Raw genomic sequence first — 20824 nt, 5'->3', positions numbered from 1 at the left:
ATATATATATATATAATCTCTTATCATTTTTACTGTAGTTTATCATTGCCATTGTTTAATGTTCTGTCTGGAACAGGTCTCTTGTAAACGAGTCCTTGTGGCTCCATGAAGCCAACCTGTATAAATAAAAGGTTGAATAAATCATTATGTATATCTATATATTCATTCAACCTTTATTGATACAGGTTAGTTCCACTGAGCCAATAGGACTCATTTACAAGAGAGACTTGGATTTTAACAAACAGTGATGACAACAGTGGATAACAAACTGTTTTTCAATTGTAAAACAAACAATCAATAAAAATTTGTATGAATCATTTGTGAATGTCTATTGTTGTCGTTGTCATCACTGTCTTATTATCTTGTGCTCTGGTCCAGTTTTCTCACGGACGATGTGTGTGAGGGTGGACATGTTTGGAGGTTGCTGTGTTGAAGCTCCATGAATCAGCCTCTCTGCAGCTCTCAGCACCTTCACTGAGCCTTGAGGGAATCACTGAGCTGCTGCTGTTCTTCACAGTTCACAGTGATGATCTCCAGCATCATCTTGTTCATGCCAGGCTTTTCATTCACTGACCACAGCCACCTGGAAACATCAGGGGGACCAGTAGCTGTTTAACACATCTGGAAGGAAACCAGTGAGATTTTAATATGGCCATGATCATTATGATATGATGTTATGTGGGGGAGTGGTGGAGCAGAGGTTACAAGATGGGCCTGTGGTGGGAAAGTCACAGGTTCAACTCCCGGTACCGTCAACATCAAAATGAGGTGGAAAAGGTGAAACACCCACACCTGCCTCCACCCTCATTGGCCCCACTCTGGGCCCCTGAGCAAGGCACTCAACCCCCACCATCTGCTCCTAAACAGGTCTCTCTAGAAAATGAGTTCTCGTGACTCAGTGAGACTACCTGGATAAATAAAGGTAAATGAAAAAATAAAAGTTTAAAATAGAAATACTCACATCATGAGGTCGAGGTTGTGTGTGTGACGTGCACGTCCCTGAGAGGCCACAGACAGAGCAGCTCCAGCTTTTGTTGAGTTCCTGTAGTCCTGCAGTTTTCAAGCTGAAATGAAAAAGCATCATGAATATAAACTTTACAGTCTATAGTTACCTGTACATATAAACACATGGAGGTGTCTCACCTTGTGACTGACAATAAAATATGTAAATTTATGAACTCTAATGAACTTATAATGATGCTCCTACTCTTTGAAGGTGAACCGATGGTACCACACCATCTCTCATTCGGACAGTTTGATCAGTTTGATCAAAATCCTCCTGATTAAAATCCTTACTGCTCAGATGAATCCTCCTCAAAGATACTTCCACCTCTTCCTCACATCTTGTTCTTTGGGAAACCTTCAAAATGAAAACAGGAGATTTGTGTCTACACAAAAACATTGTACAAAGGAGGTCAATCTTATTTTCTATTTCCTATATTCTCCCTAGTTTTATTTTTTTATATCCTAGAACTTAAACAAAACTCCAGTTCTGATGCATATCTGTTGATAATGAACCAAAGCTACAGAAATAGTGAGTATGCTAGTTAGAAAAATATTCCTGTCATCAGATCTCAGTTAGCTCCATTGCAGCTGAACACCGTGTTACACTGAACATCACATCAGCTGGTGGACATAAATACAGTACAGTAATAGTATATTCACAAAATACTAACAATAATATGTTCATCCTACTTGTGAAAAGTTATCCCGTTCCACGACCGTTCCAAGATGGCGGCCGAAAATCCTGCGCCGGAGCAGCCAATGAGGAATCTAGTGTTTATATCTATGGTTCTACCTATGTACCAAATTTCAGCTCTCCATGACTTACCAGTTCTCCTATCTCACGTTAGGGGGCGCTGCTGAGCAGTTTGGCCACGCCCACTTTTGGTTCCATTAAAATACCAAAATTTTACACGAGGGACAAGTATGGGTAAAGTTTGGTGAGTTTTGGGATATGTTAAGGCCTCCAAATTAACCCTTCTTTAGGGAGGAGAATAATAATTAAAATAATAAACAGCACAATTACAATAGGCCTTCGCAGCGCTTCGCTGCTCGGGCCTAATAAAACTGAATAATAATAGTATAAAAGTAAATAAGAACTGGAACTTTAATAAAGCAGATTGGAATAAATTCAAATATTTGAGTAATAAAAGGACAGAGAAAATTGACATGACAATGGCTGTTAATGATGTAAATAGTTGTGTTTGTAAAATGATTTAGGAGATTTCAGAACAATCAAAAAAGGAGGGAGACAGAGAGATAAGAAAATTGTACCATGGTGGGCAAATGATTGTAGTGAAGTAATAAAATCAAGAAATAAAGCCTTTAAAGCACTTAAAAGTAATTCGATATACCAGAATCTTATTGAATATAAATGAAAACAAGCAATGGATAGGAAGATAATTAAGGAAGCAAAGAGAAAATATTGGAGGAACTTCTGTGATACTGTTGGGAGAGAAACAAAGTTTGAAAAAATTCAGAAAGTAATTAAAAGAATGAATGGTATTAATAAAGAATATGGATATCCAGTATTAACATTAGATAAGACAACAATAGTTAAAGATGAAGAAAAAAATGAAATTTTTGCTGAAACATTTAGTAAAATTCATAGTACATGTAATATTAGTGATGAGGGAAGAAAAGGTAGGCATGCAACAAAATTAAAATATAAAAAATTGCTACAGAATATTGATGAAACGAATAATCTACTTAATGAACCTTTTACAAAAGCAGAATTAAATCGTGCACTCAGGAAAACCAAGAAAACAGCATCCGGGAAAGATCAAATAATGGTATACAATGATAGAACATCTAATGCCCCTTTTCCACTGTCACGGCGCGGGTCAGATATTTCCGGCTTCACGCGCGTTTGAGGTCTTTCCACTGTTCCTGTGACCGGCTTGCCTCGCTAAATTCTGGCTCGGCTTCTCAAGGGGTCCAAGCGAGCCGCGCCGTGACGTCAGAAACGCTGTCGGTCACTGATTGGTCGGGGGGAGGAGTCTGTGGCATCTTTCCAAACAACCCGATCCACCATTTTTTCTCTACCGCTTGCCATTAGCGATAACACGAGGAGCGTATCTTTTAGTATTTTGAAGCTATACAAAAACAATAATGTCAAAGCCGTGGTCAAATCCAGAAGTGCAGGTGTTGTTGTGCTTGGTGGCCAATTAAAAAAGTCAAAGCGAGCTAGATGGAGGATTGGAGGGTGGTTTGGACACGGTTACTGCTCTACTTGAATCATTTATAGAAGATGGTGAGTGTTTTCTAACTTTAAACATATTTTAAGTTACTCATCCCATCGGTTCTGAACATATTTTTAACTAACAAAAGAGGCTGACGCCATAATAGGACAACATCGGAGCTACGATGCTAAGCTAATTTGCATAAACGCTAACTGTCCTCCATTCCCGTTTCTCACTGTATTTTATCCAGAACGTATTTCAGCGCGTCTCTTAACTCCACATTAAACCCTCCAAACCTCCAGGCTTCTGCTTCTGCTCCATCAGCAGAGTCTACACCTGACAGAGCTCCATCACAGCCCACCTGCACCTCACAGAGCAGCACAACGCTGCAGCTTCTGTGCTCGGTAAGAACAGATGCAACATGTTCCACATCACTTTATTTGTGCCAATAAGGACTTGACTTATTTTATTTTTAAAGTAAAAAAATTAAACGTTGAATAAATACTGAATTGGGATGAAATTATGTACACAGGGTCCCAATTACAGACAACAAAATGTAAAAGAAAAACAGTAATAAGATCTAAGATATGAATTAAGAAAAATATCAACTAAAAACATCTACTAATAAAACACTAAGCACTAATAGCAGTAAACAATCAAAACAATACGTCAAACAGCAACATGAACTAGAGTTTGTGCTGCTTTATGAATATATAACACTGTGAAGAATCACATCATGTTGCTGCTGATCAGTTTCATGTTGCTGCTGATCAGTTTCATGTTGCTGTGTTCATGCATGCTCGTCTGTTCACACAGACTCATGTCCGTGCTGCTGTTCGCGTATTGTTTAATGTTTTTATGCTATTAGAGCTTATATTTTTAGTTGACGTTTTTCTTAGTTCATATCTTGGATCTTATTACGGTTTTTATTTTATATTTTATTGTTGGATGTAACTGGGACCCTGTGGACATAATTTTGATCCACCACATGTACCACATGTGGTGCGAATGACAATAAAGAATATCTGCATCTGTATAATACTTTCTGATTCATATATCCATTATTATTATTTTCATTATTTTTAAATCAATTTATTTTTCATTTTCTTATTTGATCAGTTTATTATTAATATATCTATTATAGCTGTTAGCTGCACCTTTCTTTGTTTTATGCATTTATTCAAAAACAGTATGTAGCTTGAATTAACCACGTTTTTCTTCTTTCTAGTCAAGAGAAAGAGAAAAGAGTCCAGTAAAGAAAAGTCTTATTTCATCACTGAATGAACATGAAGAACTGAACCGGACACAGCAGGAACAACACTTGTGTCTTCTTCTGGATGAAGCCCGTGAGACAAGGGACAGACAATGGACGCAGTATTTTTTATTTTTGTATATTTTTCACTTCTTACTTTTCCTATTAAACAATTTTTTTCTTAAGCAGTGTCCTTGAACATTAACTATCCTAAACAAATTTTACAATGTTAAGTTCATATAGTTTTTGTTTAAATTCATTCTGGAAGTTGAGAAAAATTTCCAATTGCATTTGATCCTTAATGGATCCTAAGAAAAGATTACCAGAATCTGCTCAACTGTTATTATGTTATACATTTTTTGGTTCTAGGATGAAGTAAGACAAAAACAGTCAAAAATTCCGAAAAGACAGTTGTCTGTTATCAGTTATGGGCTGTACAACTGTGGCCTGAGAGATTCAGCTGAAAGTCCTGGTGCACCTTTTATTTGAACCTGCAGAGATTTGAACAGCTGATCTGAAGCAAACAGGCAGGAGTTCAACTGAACTGACCACTCCTGCTGTGTTTGATGGTCTCCTCCTTCGCCATCCATCCATCTGTCCGTCCATCCATCCATCCATCATCTTCTGCTTCAGGGTTGTGGGAGCAGCATCTTTACCAGGGAGGCACAGACATAAACAGCCACCTCTTCAGCTCTTCTAGGACCCCATGGTGTTCACAGACCAACTGACTATTTATTAAGTAATATCCTGATGCTGCTCAATAATCCAGGTAGAAAAATCTAAAAAGTTAAGTCTGGTCCTCTGGACATTCACAAAACAAACAATACAGTTTATAATAAAAAAAACAATAAATGTTTTTTGTTTGTTTTGTTTTTTGAATGTCCAGAGGACCAGACTTAACTTTTTAGATTAATAAGTAATACACTTATGTTTTTAAATTTAATGAAAGACAAACCTTTAAAATTCAAGGACAAATTTTAATCTAATTGTTTTCAAGTCTGTAGCTTATTGTAAAAGCAGTTTCAAACATTACAGCACAGTGTGATGTTTTGCAATTTTAACATGAACCTTGTGCATATCTGCAAATAATAAAAGTGAAGATATTTTTAATAAATCTTTATTGTAAAAATCTATACTAAAATGGAAAACACATGGGTTTAAAGCAGGTAGAGAAGGCAGTAAGGTAGGATTATGAATCAGGTTTAAAAGTTACAGTTCATGAGGTACTCAATTAGAGCATGGCATCTCTTCCACAACATCTCGAGACAAAACCTTCAGGGTCTTCTTCTTCTAGTACGTTTAGTGGTGGCTAGTAAGTAGCTTAAGGGAGCACTACCGCCACCAGGTGGTAAGACGAGTTGGATTCTAGTCCCCGCCTACAGAGCTGGTCCAGAAATGTACATGGAAACGCAACAGACCCGAGCCGATCTGAACCGACCCGAACTGATCTGATCCGCACTGTAACAGTGAAAAAGGGGCATTAGTGAAACAGCCAAAGATATTATTTTAGAGCTGTATAATAAAATCTGGGAGGAGGGGAAACTACCACTAAGTTGGAAGGAATCAGTTATTGTTCCAATAGCTAAACCAGGTAAGGACAGAACAAAACCTGGAAATTATAGTTGGGGTGCAGAAAAAAAAGAGGGCAGACTACAGGAACCACTTGCGATTCAACCTCATATGTCGACAAAGTGGCATCATTCCCAAGAGCCTGGAACTAAAATCATCGGTCAGCAGGCGCCGGGCAAGCAAGATCCTTCAGAAGGCACAAACCCAGCTGCTTAATTAACGGGTGAGACAGACCAATTTTACTATTGAGGCCTTGAAGGCCAAAGAAGAGCACATTAAACAGAAACTAACTATGTGTCTAGATCAGACCACACTTCAGCAAGTGGACTGTACAGATCAGGCACGCTTAGCACAGCATGTCAAGTCCAAGACTCGACAACAAAACAAGTTTAACTTACTAATAACTCATCAACACCATCACTATTCCAATAACAACACATTCAGTGTAGGACAACACTCCAGTAGTCAATTACATATCAGGGAGACAGAAAAGTGGGTGAAGAATTTATCTGACAGACAGCTTACCCAGCCGGAGACAGAGATTCTTGCCAGGGGACTGAACTTTGCGGTTGCACCAAGTAGAATTCCTCTGGTGGAGATGATCACAGCTACTGAGTCAGCCATCCGCAACAACAAAATTAAAAGAGGCTGAAGCAGAACAGCTCAGAATCAAAGTTTCAGCCTGCCTCAGCAATGCCAAACCACCACCTTCCAACATCAGTAGAGAGGAGAGGGACGCACTCACCACTCTTAGCAAGGACAAAAACATCATCATTCTCCCAGCAGACAAAGGAAGGTGCACAGTGATTTTGAAACAGAAAGACTATCATGAGAAAGTTATGACACTCCTTAGTGACTTAACCACTTATGAACCTCTGAAAAGAGATCCAGGAAGTGGTTACAAGAAGAAATTGATAGATTGCCTGAAAACTTTGGAGCAGGACAAGGCTATTGACCGTTTTCTGTACTACAGACTGTACACCCAGGGGAGGCCACACCTAGTCGGTATGGTTTACCTAAAATCCACAAACAAGGTGTACCTTTAAGACCAATCGTTAGCATGATTAATTCTGTCACTTACAATGTTTCCAAATATCTGGCGTCTGTACTCATCCCTTTAGTTGGCAGCTCAGAACACCACATACAGAACACCATGGACTTTGTGGATAAGGTGAGGGATGTCATCATGGAGACTGATGAAACAATGGTCTCTTTTGATGTCACATCACTCTTTACCTGCATTCCTGTTGATGATGCAGTAGAGGTGGTCAGTTTAAAATTAAAATCAGACACCACTCTGAGCAGCAGGACCACTCTTTCCACAGAACAACTGTGTCAACTCTTGAAACTGTGCCTGCAGTCAACCTACTTCACATATGGGGAGCAATATTATAGGCAGAAACATGGGTGTGCTATGGGGTCTCCAGTTTCTCCTATTGTTGCCAACCTGTACATGGAGGAGGTAGAAAAGAGAGCCTTGACGTCCTTTTCAGGGACACCACCAAGTCATTGGTTCAGGTATGTTGATGACACCTGGGTTAAAATTAAATCTCAGGAAGTCCAACATTTTACTGACCACATCAACTCTGTGGATAAATACATCAAGTTCACACAAGAAGATGAAAAAAAAAGGCAAGTTAGCTTTCCTGGACTGTGAGGTCTCAGTCTCTGATAGAGGACATTTGCAAACTGAGGTGTACCGCAAACCCACCCACACAGACCAGTATTTGCAGTTTGACTCCCATCACCCTTTGGAGCACAAGTTAGGAGTCATCAGGACTCTGTATCACAGAGCAGACAGCGTCCCCACTAGCTCAAGAGCCAGGCAGAAGGAGAAATCCCACACAAGACAGGCTCTAGAGCAATGTGGATATCCTAACTGGGCCTTCCTAAAAGCAGAGAAGAAACCCAAACAGGACTCCAGTCAGCCAACAGGTGAAAAGGAGGAACCCAGACCCAGACCAGTGGTCATTCCATATGTTGAGGGAGTATCAGAGAAACTGAGACGTTTATTTTCTAAACATAACGTCCCAGTGGCTTTTAAACCCCAAAATATATTACGGCAAAGACTGGTTCATCCCAAAGATCCTGTCCCCCGGCACAAACAGAGTAATGTTGTGTATGCTGTTCAGTGTCAGGATGGCTGTGATCAGTCTTACATCGGGGAAACAAAACAGCCACTGGCCAAAAGGATGGCCCAGCACAGAAGATCAACATCATCAGGCCAGGACTCTGCGGTCTACACTCATCTCCAGGCCAGCGGTCACTCTTTCAGGGATGAAGATGTGCACATCCTGGATAGAGAGGAACAATGGTTTGAGAGAGGAGTAAAGGAGGCCATCTTTGTGAAAAGAAATCGTCCATCGTTAAACAGGGGTGGAGGCCTACGTGTTCAATTGTCCCCCTCTTACAATGCTGTGATTGCTAGTATCACTCAGCCCTCTGTGAATAGTAAACAGCCATCAGTGTGCTAATGATCCATTGTTAGGCTGATGGTCCTTCTTGAGCATGTGATCAGCTGGTTTTGGTTGTCAGCAGCAAAACTGGTTGATCCACTCTGAGAAGGTGCTATTTAAGAGACTGAGCTGAATACAGCACCTCAGACTGAGGAAGTCTCTTGGATGAGAGACGAAACGTTTCTACATTTTTTTTTGTTGTTGTTTTGCTTTGTTTTGTTTTCTTGAATGTCCAAAGGACCAGATTTAACTTTTTTAGATTTTTCTACCTGGATTATTGAGCATGCATCAGGATAAAGGAAGGTGGTATTATAGGATTCAAAAAAAGAATAGGAAAAATTAGAGTAGGAAGAAAACATAGAAGAGAGGAGAAACTATTAACAAGGTTAAGATTTGGACATAATGGGCTTAACAGAGCGGCTTGGGGCGGCTGTGGCTGAGTGGCTAGAGCAGTTGTCCTCCATTGCAAGAGTTGGGGGTTCGAACCCCACATCAGTCACATGCCAAAGTGTCCCTGGGCAAGACACTGAACCCCTTGTTGCCTCCGATGTGTGTGCCATCGGTGTATGAATGCGATCTAAAGCACTGATTAGTCTCTTTAGAATGATTTGTTCAATTAGCTTTGTAGAGATCTAGTAGAGTGCTGTATGAATGGGTAAATTAGGCACAGATTGTAGTGTAAAGCGCTTTGAGTATCTCAATAAGATAGAAAGGCGCTATATAAGTACAATCCATTTACCATAACAGTTCGCTATACAGAATACAGCAACATAATACAGGAAACTGTCAATATTGTGGAGAAAACGAGATAATAGAACATATTATTTTAGTATGTAGAAGATCTCATAGAAAGGAGATTAATGTTGGAAGAATTTAGGGAAAATAAAGAAAAGCTTAATTTAATAAATATACTACAGGGGAATTCAGATAGTAAAAGTACTCAGATTTTAGTTAAGATTTTTCTGGAAAACAAAGGTGATTAATAGAATATAACATTTGTATAGAATAAAAGAGACATTTTGAGCCACACTCCATACCGGTAGGTGGCAGTAATGCAACCTCAACGTTTTTTGCCAACCGCCAATAAAAAAAACAACAACAACGACAACAACAACGACAACAACATTTGACTCAGAGAGGTTTGTTAGTTCATCGTCCAGACTCAGGCTGGAGGGCTACGAGGCGCAAGCGCGATAGCAGGACGCAGAAACGACAGTTGGCAAGTAAAAAGCTGAATTTAAAGGTGGTTTTTGGCATTATCTGGATTGTGAGTGGATTAAGATGGCTAGTAGTAGTGGTGGGCTTTCGGAGGATGATGATATGGATATAGGATGGTCTAGGGTAGAGAATAAGAAGAAAGGAGGAAAAGAAAATTTTATAAAAGGAACAACTGGTAAAAGAGCTCTCGAGTGAGAGTAATAAAGAACTGAAATAAGAAAGAAAATAATGATGGAAGATGCCAAGATTATACTAAAATTTAAAGCAGGACAGGATATGATGGGAATAAGTCCTATCAGTTTGTCAAATGGATTAAAAAAAAGCAAAATGGGGATGTAGCGTTAGTTAAAAGTCCTAAGGGATGGAAATCTGCTTATTATTTGTAAAAATGCTGAACAAAAGAACAAAGCACTGATTACAAATGGTGTGTAAAAAGGAGGTGATAGAAAGAAAGATTGTTGGGGAAGAAAGAGGAGTAATCACAGGGATCCCTGTAGGAGAAAATCTGGATGAGTTAAAGAAAGTAATACGAGGAGGAGACATTACAGGCATTAAAAGACTACAGGCCTTCAGGAATGGAGAAAAATTAGACAGTACGTCTGTGTTACTGGAGTTCAAAAATAAAGTTCTACCTGAGAAAATTACGATAGGATGCATGAGCTTTAATGTGAAAGTCTATGTTCCACCACCTCTCAGATGCTATAAATGCCAAAGATATGGACATATTGCTAATGTTTGTAAAGGAAAACGTGAATGCAGTAGATGTGGGGGTGAACATCCTTATGGGGAAGTGGGAACAATCCTGTTAGATGTAACTGTGGAGGAAGTCATACTGCAGCATATGCAGGATTTTAAGATAAGAAAAAAGGCAGCTGAAGTTCAACAAATTAAAATAGATAAGAAAATTTCATATGAAGAAGCAGTGAAAGTTGTAAACCGTAATGAAAATGTTCCGAAAACAATTGACATGGGGGGGGGGGGGGGGGGAGACTAACAGATAATAGCCAAGGTAATGTTACACTGGACAAACCGATTCCATTCCTGGCATACATCATAAACTGTTCAGAACAGGCAAAAACTGAAACTGAAAAAAATAAAGATTATTGTAAAGGCAGCTGCAAAGTTTTTTAATGTGAAAGATTTATCTTGGGAAAAAATCCATGATGAACTTAGACACGGAGAAGGGTCATCTGAGGCTGAGGCTTCTCAAAACATCACATAATTCAAACATTACAATGGAATGCCCGCAGTCTCATAGCAAATGGTCAGGAATTTAAAGGCTTCATAAATACATTAAATACAAAACCAAATATTATATACATTCAAGAAACATGGCTCAAACCTTCATTACTGTTTAGCATTCATGGATATTCAGTCATACGCAGATAGGATTAATGGCAGTGGAGGAGGATGTGCTATATTCATAAAACAAAACCTGAAGTTTATCCAAATTCATTCAACACCAGAATTAGAAGTCACTGTTATATAAGTTTGGACAAATGAAGGTAATGTTAAAATCATAAATTACTATAATGCATGCAAACAATTAGAAAAAGCAAAACTTGAATCAATTCTAGAACACTGGAGAGGGAAAATAGTTTGGTGTGTGGACTTTAATGCACACAGCACATTATCGGGTAATCAAGATGATTATAACGGGGGATTTTAGAAGAAGTAATTGATGAAAAGGAACTGGTGATCCTAAATAATGGATTAGGCACTCGGGTGGATTTTGTAAAAGGAAAGGAATCTGCAATTGATTTAAAACTGATATCACAATCTCTTGCTGACATTAGCAGCTGGACAATATTCAAAGAAAGCACAATAGGTAGTGATCATTATCCAATTTTTACCAACACTGGAATAGATACAGAACAAGGCCAAATAAAGATTGAGGGGAGATGGAAGTTTGAAAAGGCAGACTGGAACAAATTTAAAATGATGACTGAGATTAATATGAAAAATATAGATACAAATAAAACGGTAAATGAATTAAACTTGGAAATTAGTAAATGTATAATTGATACAGCCAAAAGCTCTATTCCTAAAAGTAATGGACTCAAAAAGAAGAAGTTAGTACCATGGTGGACACCAGAATGCACAGCAACATTTAAACAGCGTAATAAGGCTTTTAAAACTTTGAAAAGGACTTTTTATTAAGTTTCCAGAATCTGATAAATTATAAAAGGAAACAAGCAGAAGTTAGATAAATTATCAGAAATGCTAAGAGGGATCATTGGAGAAAATATTGTGACTAACTGGGGGAAAATACTCCAATAACCAGGGTTTGGAATAATATTAAAAAAATGTCTGGGAATTCAAGAGATTATTATTTTTCCAATAATAAAAGATAACGGAAATATTATAACTGATAATAACAATAAGAATAATAATAAAAAGAAAAAGAAGAAGAAGAAAAAGAAGATTTTTTTTTTTTTTAACAAAACTTTATTCACAGTTAACAAAAAAATATTAGAAACCGTATTAAAAGCATGATCAGGACAAGTTTAAAGAAAAAAATAGTTTACATTAAAAGCTTGTTGTATTTTAGTTCCTTCTGATCAGAAATGGTGCATAAGACTTTTTTAAATCCCCACAGTTTCACAAACCTTTCCACATCCCCTGTGTCCCTGTGGAAGTGAAACTCCAAGGCCAACCTAGACCTGACGTTGCACCTCCACAAAGACACAGCATCGAGGTGAGGTCCATCCTGCAGTCTGTCCCTGCGAGACAAATAAATTGCCATCTTTGCCTCGGCGATTAAAAAGTTTAAAATTTGGGACTTGTCCTTAGTGGCTTTACTGTAAAATACACCATTAATAAAAACAGATTGGGTAAAGACTGTGTCAAAAAGGTTAAAAATCTTTGTTAAGAGGCTAAAAAAAACTGTTAGTTATGCACAATCCATAAAAATGTGAAAAACATTCTCTAACAAACTGCAAAAAGGGCACTCTTTTAAAGCTCCGGGACTGATGACAGATAAAAAAGAGTTGGTAGCAATGGCGCCATGAAGGATCCTCCATTGAAGGTCACCAGTCCGTTTTTTAATTGGAGGTTTGTAGAGTGTCCTCCACTGGGGCTTCTGCCCTCTGAACTTGCTTTCCCAGACACTGACAGCTCTGTTGTGCAGATTTCTCTTGTTCAGTACCTTCACACAGATTCTGTACAGTACTTTTGGACCCGATCTGCATAATTCCACCTTTAGACCTGTGGCACGAAGCAGGGGGCCACTGCTGTCCCCGAGGTCAGGATCCAGGTGGGTGTCTGGAAACGGGTCCGTTGCATCAGGCAGGCGAAACTTCCGTGGACCACAGCTGCAGGAGACGCTCCTCCCCAGCTGTCAACCTCTCCCTCAACAGGTCTAAGAAGCGCCGCACCAGTCTGGCAGATCGGACCCCGAGCAACGAGGCCACCTTCTGGACGCTGGAGAAGTCTGGTCCGGCCGTCTCCACCGGTCACCTCAGGGTCACCGTCCCAGACCTGCAAAGCACTGTCGACAGCCCTGGCACAGTGCTGTCAGAGACGTCCAGTCTCGCTCCACAGACTAACGGTTCTTCTAAAAGCCAATGCAGAGATTTATTAGTTTTTGTTCTGTTGAGTTTAAAAAAAGAAACTAATTTAAAAACACTCTGATAAAACTGGGGCAATCCCTTAATCTGTAGACGGCCAATGTCAGTTAGAAACAGAGCCGCATCCAGCTCCAACCCGCTCACGCGTCTCAGGATGCAGCTGGCCACGTCTCTCTACACTGTGTCAGCAGGTCATGCCAGATATTTTTGTAGAAACTGAATCCTAAAAGTGGCCGTCCTACTGGCCAGGTGGACAAGGCCCTGTCCCCCCTCCTCTCTCGGTAGAAACAAGACCGACTGTGGCACCCAATGTCGACCGTTCCAAAAGAACTCCACCATCTCAGACTGTACTAACAGGTCTGGAGGTGGGTCTAGAACAGCCAGTTTGTGCCACAACTGTGATGCGACCAGGTTATTTAAAACTAGCACTCTGCCTCTGTAGGACATCTGGGAGTGCAGCCATTTCCATTTTTGCAGTTTTTTTCCAATCTTTTCTTTGACGTTTTCCCAGTTTTTCTTTATCACATCCTTATCTCCCAGGTAGATACCGAGGTATTTAAAACCATCTTTCTTCCACAGGAGGATTTGAGGGAGAACTGGGAGCCCTTCAGGCCACTCACCCACGGCGAGGGCTGTGCTCTTTCCCCAGTTCACCCTCGCGTTAGACAGGGTGGAGAAATTCTCAGTAAACTTTTTTAAAATGTCTACGTCCTGTTGGTTTCTCATAAAAACAGCAACGTCGTCAGCGTAGGCGGATAAAACTATATTGTTGTTAAAACTGGGTAAAGTAAAACCATGGACACTTGATTGGATCTTTCGGAGGAGGGGTTCTAGGGAGAGCGCGTAGAGCATCCCTGAGAGCGCACAGCCCTGCCGTACACCTCTACACACTCTAAAAGGAGCGCACAGGCTACCGTTGATTTTCAGCACACTCTCATCGCCACTGTACAGCACCTGGATCTTGGCTATAAAACCAGCGCTGAACCCGAACTCCCTCATGGTTTCCCAGAGGAAGTTGTGTTCAACGCGGTCAAAAGCCTTTTCTTGGTCAAGTGAGACCAAGGCTGTGTTCAGGCCTAATGAACTGGAGACTTCCAAAACGTCTCGAATCAGGTAGATGTTATCCACCATGGACCTGCTGGGGACGCAATATGTCTGGTCCCGGTGGATGACCTGCTCCATAGCCTCTCTCATTCTGGTAGCCAGGACCTTGGAGAGGATTTTATAGTCAGTGCAGAGCAGGGATACCGGGCGCCAGTTTTTCATCTCCTGTAGGTTCCCTTTTTTGGGCAGGAGAGTGATGACCGCTCTGCGGCACGATAGTGGGAGTGAGCCAGTGCTTAGGCTTTCCCTGAGGACACCCAGTAGATCTTCTGCCAGGATGTCCCAGTATGCTTTATAAAATTCTACGGTGAGTCCATCTATGCTGGGTGCCCTCTGGCCTCGCATGTTCTAGAGGGCTGTGTGGAGCTCGTGAAGCCCCAGGGTGCGCTCCAGGTGGGCGTTGGTCTCCTCAAAGACCTGGGGTAGTCCACTGCAGAACTCACCGAACAGTTCATCATCTCTCTCGTATTCACTCTGGAATAACGAGGAGTAGAACTCCACAGCCCTCCTCCTGATCTGGCCTGGCTCACTCAGCTGTTGCCCAGTGTCTGACAACAGAGAGTGGATCACTTTACTCTGCCCGTTTTTCCTCTCCAAGCTAAAGAAAAAGCTAGAGGGAGCATCCATCTCTGTGATGTTCTGCATCCGGGACCTGACCAACACGCCCTGGACCTTCGTGTCCAGCAGGTGGGTTAAAGCTAACCTTTTCGCTTTGAGAGCTTCAAAGTGCTCTCGGTTTCCTGTGGATTCACTGAGTCATTCTAGCTCCACTATATCAATCTCCAGATCCTTGATAGATCTGGTGATGTTGCGAGTGACGTTGAGAGTGTGCTGCTGACACAGTAGTTTTATTTCAACTTTATCCTGGTCCCACCATTGCTGCAAACACGTAAAATCACACTTCCTCTGTCTAAAACCCTCCATAAAATAACTCAGAATCTCTCTAAAACTACGGTCATAAGTTAAAACTGAGTTAAAATGCCAGTAGGCGCTCTTAGGTAAAATGTTTCCAATAAAAACACTACCTAAAATCAGCGAATGGTCTGTAAAAGCTACTGGTAAAATCTGACAAACTTTAAAAACATTAAAATGATGTTTAAAACAATAGAAGCGATCGAGGCGAGCTAAAGAAATGCGATTTTCTTTAAGGTGGGACCACGTGTACTGCCTGGAGCCTGCGTGCATCCTTCTCCATACGTCCACCAGGCCGTGAGACGCGATCAGCTGTCTCAGGACACGCTGGGCTGCCGGATGAGGCTCTGCATGATTGCGGTCCAGAGATTCGTTTTCAGTGCAATTAAAATCCCCACCTATAAAAACATAGTCCTCAGGCCCAAAATCTCCCAACCTCTCCCCAATTTCTTCTAAAAAACTTTTTTTTCTCTGCATTGGCGGTGGGAGCGTAAATGTTGATAAAAATTACATTAAAATGATCGTAACAAGTTTTGACTAAAAGGCATCTACTCTGAACAATGTGATGTGTTTCTACATGGCTGGGAGTGAAGGCCTTTGCAAAACGCCTGCACTCTTAGATGTGCCGTGGCTCAAGATGATCTCTCCATTCCACTCCCTGCGCCATTCTGCTTCATTGAGTGCATCACTGTGTGTCTCTTGTAGAAAGAGTACATTAATCTTTTTATAGTTCATGGTTTGATAGATTAGTTCACGCTTCAAACCTTCTCTTGCCCAATTTATATTCAAAGACGCTATTTTAAAAGTAACCATGGGTAAAAGGTTAAAAAGCATGTACCAAAATACTATAAAAATTATTAAAACGCAGATGTATGTCATATTGTTCAGAATTGTTTTCGTGCTGTGCTCATTAATTTCTTTAGTCTGTAAACTTGCTGATCAGTGAAACCTGATTCCTTCTTGTGCCCGATATGATATCTGGCTGAGAAGTAGAAAGTTCTCAAATTTGGGAAATGGCTTTCTAGTTTGACTCCTCTCAGCCCTTTGGTTTGCTGGAGGAAAGTCAGGAATAGTTCCACAGGGTATCTGGGTTCGCTTTTGTCAACCTGTGAGGCATGGGAGGACTCACTGAAATCAGAGCCCCAGCCTTCACTGTCGCTGTCCGAGTTTTCTTTCCTCTCTGCAGTGATTTTGCTGAGCTGCTTGCTGGCATATGCTGAAGCGTCTGTGTTTTTTTCTTTTGCCTCGTTTCATTACTTGGGTTGGGGCCCCCAGCTCCATCTCCTCTACAACCGCCCCTGATTCTCCCTCCACACCAGCTCCTGACCTCTCACTTTTTTTTCCCCCTTCACCTTTTTTTTTTTTTCCATCCACCTCCGCCTCTGCTTTCCCTTCCCGATCACCACGCACTATACCCTCATCACCCTCCTGCACTTCTCGCTCTCCATTTCTCTCCCCCACCTCCCCCCGAGCCTCCTTCTCACCGTCCATACCACCACTATTCTCCCCTCCACCACACACCTCCGTGCTGTTACTATTATCCCCACACACACTTGTTTTCCTACCCACAGCTGGCAACTCAACATTAATACAAACCCCGTCAGCGGGGGCCGCAGACACCCCCGCAGCAGCAGCGGGAAGGGGACCAGCGGCAGCGTCGGACCCCCACGCAGCAGCGGCGGGAGAGGGACCAGCGGTAGTGTCGGACCCCCCCGCAGCAGCGGCGGGAGGGGGACCGGCGGCATCCGGGGGGGTCCTCCACAGCAGCGGGCGGAACCGGCCCGGCTCTGTTTGGGCACATTTTAATTACGTGCCCCTCTTGGCCACATCCAAAACATTTCATGTTCACTGAAGTAGCAAACAAAAGATAATCAAAATCATCCAGTTTGACATGAAACCTGATGTTAAACTCTTCCCCCATTTGTTCAGGATCATGAACAGTTGTCTCCTGTGAGAGACAACGTGTTTGAGAAGGGGTGATCTACATCCCGTCAAGATTTTTTTGATCGGGGACACCACCTTCCCGTGTCTGGACAGTTCTTTGATTAGAAACTCAATCAATCAACCAATCAACTAACTTTATTTATATAGCACATTTTAAAAACCACAAGGGTAGCCAAAGTGCTGCACAATAAAACAATAAAAACAAACAAAACAATAAAAACATACAAAGCATACACAAAGAAACATAAAAACCATTCACATACCAGTTTCACAGCAGGTGTATTAAAAAGCCATAAAAGATAAGATCACGTGTTAAAAGCCAAAGAATTAAAGTGTGTCTTTAAAAGAGATTTAAAAACAGGAAGAGAGGAGGCCTGTCTGACACTCAAGGGTAAAGTGTTCCACAACCTGGGAGCAACAACAGCAAACGCTCTGTCACCTCTGAGCTTCAGCCTAGTTTTAGGGACTGTCAGCAGCAGCTGATCAGCTGATCGTAGGGATCGGGGTGGACAGTAAGGCTGAAGCAGCTCAGACAGATATGGTGGGGCAAGGTTGTTCAGACATTTAAAAACAAACAGCAAAAGCTTAAAATTAATTCTGTAGTGCACAGGGAGCCAATGAAGGGACGCCAGGATGGGAGTAATATGCTCGCGCCTACGAGCCTGAGTTAACAGGCGAGCAGCAGAGTTCTGCACAAGCTGCAAACGAGCAAGAGACGTCTGGCTAATGCCTGCATACAGCGCATTACAGTAGTCAAGACGAGCTGTGATAAAAGCATGAATTAATTTCTCCAAGTCAGGTCTTGCTAGGATTGGTTTCACTTTTGCTATTTGGCGGAGCTGATAAAAACTTTTCTGAACTCGTCACTAACAAACGGGGGGACATTAGACAGAGTTATCTTCGTGGCTGGCAGCATCAGTGGTGACACCTGCAAAAACAAGTCTCCCACTGAGATGCCAGCCTCGACCAGCTGCCGAGCTTTCTCCACGGTATCAACAAAAATCACTACAGCCCCGTTCATGCGAGCTGCGGACTTGATGGACCCATGTCCAACCACCTCCCCCACCGCCAAACAAACTTCCTCCAAGCTGCATGAAGAACCAGCACTCACCTGATGACTTTCTTACGTGTCAGCGCGGAGAAGTTCAGTGCTCTCCACCACCATGGCGTCTACACGCCGGCCAGCCAGGTGCACCTGACGGCCACACCCAAAACAAAAATAAAACCCTTAAAACGTGGCAAGACTAACACAAAATCACAGTTTAAACAAATAACATTAACACCCAGTGAAAAAACAGTAAGAAAGAAAAATCAAAGATATAGAATAAACAACTATTCTCACACTCGCGCTTCCTCTGCTCTTCCACGCACCCTCCTTAGAAGAAGAAGAAGAACAAGAACAAGAAGAAGAAGAAGATTATCATCATCATCATGATGGCACCAGTTTTCCTCCTGCTCCCACTACGTGGCTTGCAACCTGTGGGGTTTGGTTGTGGCTGAGCAGCTGATCATGTTGTGCGTGCTTTTATGGCCTTCATGGGGTAGGCGTCTTCCTCTGTTGCACTATAGTTGATCTTTAGAGTGCTCATCTTGGTGTGATCGCAGGTGAACACCAAGCTTGCTGCTTTCTTCCTCCTCCTGTGTGTGTCAGCAGGTAAGTAGTTGAATCCCAACTCGTCAGCTTCAAATTTACTACTGTTGGTGATTACTTCTGGGAAGATGGCGCCGGTGCTGGTGGCTTGCCGTTCACCTCTGTCTGTTTTGATCGTTTTTTTTTTTCAGTTTGTCATTTTTCTTCAGTGACATCAACTCACTGCTCGTTTATGATGGGCAACAACTTTTAAATATACAGTTATCTACTGCAAACCCCGCCTTGTTCGACCACTTTGATCGGGGCTCTGGACCCCCACCCCCTCTGCTTGTTGATGTCCCTGTTTACCTGCAGCGCGCAGCGTTTCTGCCCTCCCGAAAACATCGCTCCAGGCGCCGTGGAAGACGTGCCGGCCGTCTCTTGAGGATTAAAGCCAGCATCAAGCTCTCTGCTGCTTCGTCATCTGCTACTGACCATCAGATGTTAAACTGTCCATCCGGATGCTTCGCTGATTCACTCAACTCCAGCCTGCTACAGGTGGCCGGGCCTGGTACACGCAGCGAGCTCGCGCAGGGGGCACGCGCGCAGCCATGGCGGTTTTGGTCGTCTCCAGAGGAACTTCACCAACTCCGGACCTTCTGCTGCATCATCTCCTGACGACCATCTGTTGGATATTCGCTGATCCTCGTAGTCGAGCCTGGGTCGCGCCGTGGGCGCGCGCACAGCTGCGGCGTCTCTGGTCCTAGAAGGCGCGGTTCAAACTCCAAAAATCTGAAACAGCTGATCTGTGCTCCGTGCTCAGTTTTTCCTTCAGCTACTGGTCCTACAAAGATTGCTCTGCTGAATGTGAGGTCGCTGGCAAATAAAACAGTCATCTTCAACGACTTTTTCTGCTCCAATGGACTGGACTTCATATTTGTTACAGAGACCTGGCTCGTCCCTGCTGAGTTAAGTGTTTTTTCTGAATTTTTGCCGGTGGATTGTGTCTTTTTTAATGCTCCAAGGACTTCTGGTAGGGGTGGTGGATTATTAACAGTTTTTAAAAAGCTCTGGAACTGCAGACAGCTACAGGATGTAACTTTTCAGAGTTTTGAACTGCTGTACTTTGAGCTGGGCCGCTCCAACCCAACACTGTGCAGCCTGATCTACAGACCACTCTCGTACAACAAAAACTTCATAAGTGAATTTTCTGACTTTCTGTCTGGAATACTGCTCTATTACAACAGGGTCTTGATTCTGGGAGACTTTAATGTGCACGTTTGCTGTCCTGACAAGCCTTTGGTGCAGGAGTTTCTAAATCTGATCCAATCTTTCAACCTTGTGCAAAATGTTGTTGGTCCAACTCATCAACAGGGCCATACACTTGATTTAGTTCTGTCTCACGGTTTATCTGTGGTTAATCTGGAAATTGGGGATGCTATTGTTTCAGATCACAAACCCATTTCATTCGAAACCTCTGTTATTCATGTCTAAATCCCCTGCTCCAGCCAAGAATTGTCGGATATTTAACTCTTCAACTGCTGCTATTTTTTTCCTCTGGATTCATTACTGATGCTGCCTCAGTCCCTCAAAACACATAAAAAAATGGCAGAGATGTTGAACAGGTAGATCAAGTCTAAGACGCATTAGTGTGAGTAGAACCATTTGAAATTGTGAAAGTTTTTTTTGATGTGGGCAGAAAAAGTCTCACTGGGTTAAACAATGACAACAAGATGGCAAAGTAATGAACTCCTGTATAGTATGACTTTTTTTTGTGTCATCATTAAAAAAATTATTTGTCCAGCTGTTTTTTTTATTCAGCTCTGACCTGAGCTCCCTGTTCTACTTCAAGAGACAATTAATTTCTGCTCTTCTTTGTTCACACAACTGACATTCTGTTTGTCGCCTTTTTGCTGCTGGTTCATCTTCCTCCTCCCCACCTGCAGCATCAGTGAGCTCCTCTCCTGGGGTTTCCACCACAGACTCTCCAACTTGCTCCACTCCTGCAGCCTCCACCACTTGTAGAACTGCTGTGTCCATCGCTG

General features: G+C 42.0%; 1 protein-coding gene across 1 annotated transcript in view; it reads right to left on the bottom strand.

Annotated features, from left to right (window-relative positions):
• The window catches only part of LOC119410420 (nucleotide-binding oligomerization domain-containing protein 1), a 109755-nt gene extending 95057 nt beyond the window's left edge, over positions 1 to 14698 (bottom strand). The window contains exon 1 of the mRNA XM_037677332.1: positions 14164 to 14698. Coding sequence (XP_037533260.1) covers positions 14164 to 14698 — 535 coding nt within the window. The remainder of the gene's footprint in view (positions 1 to 14163) is intronic.
• Positions 14699 to 20824: the final 6126 nt, after the last annotated feature.

Source organism: Nematolebias whitei, chromosome 5 (assembly GCF_014905685.2).
Source record: "Nematolebias whitei isolate Nwh7 chromosome 5, NemWhi1, whole genome shotgun sequence".
NCBI lineage: Eukaryota > Metazoa > Chordata > Actinopteri > Cyprinodontiformes > Rivulidae > Nematolebias > Nematolebias whitei.
Note: the sequence above shows the minus strand (reverse complement) of the source record. Positions and strands in the feature narration are given on the sequence as shown.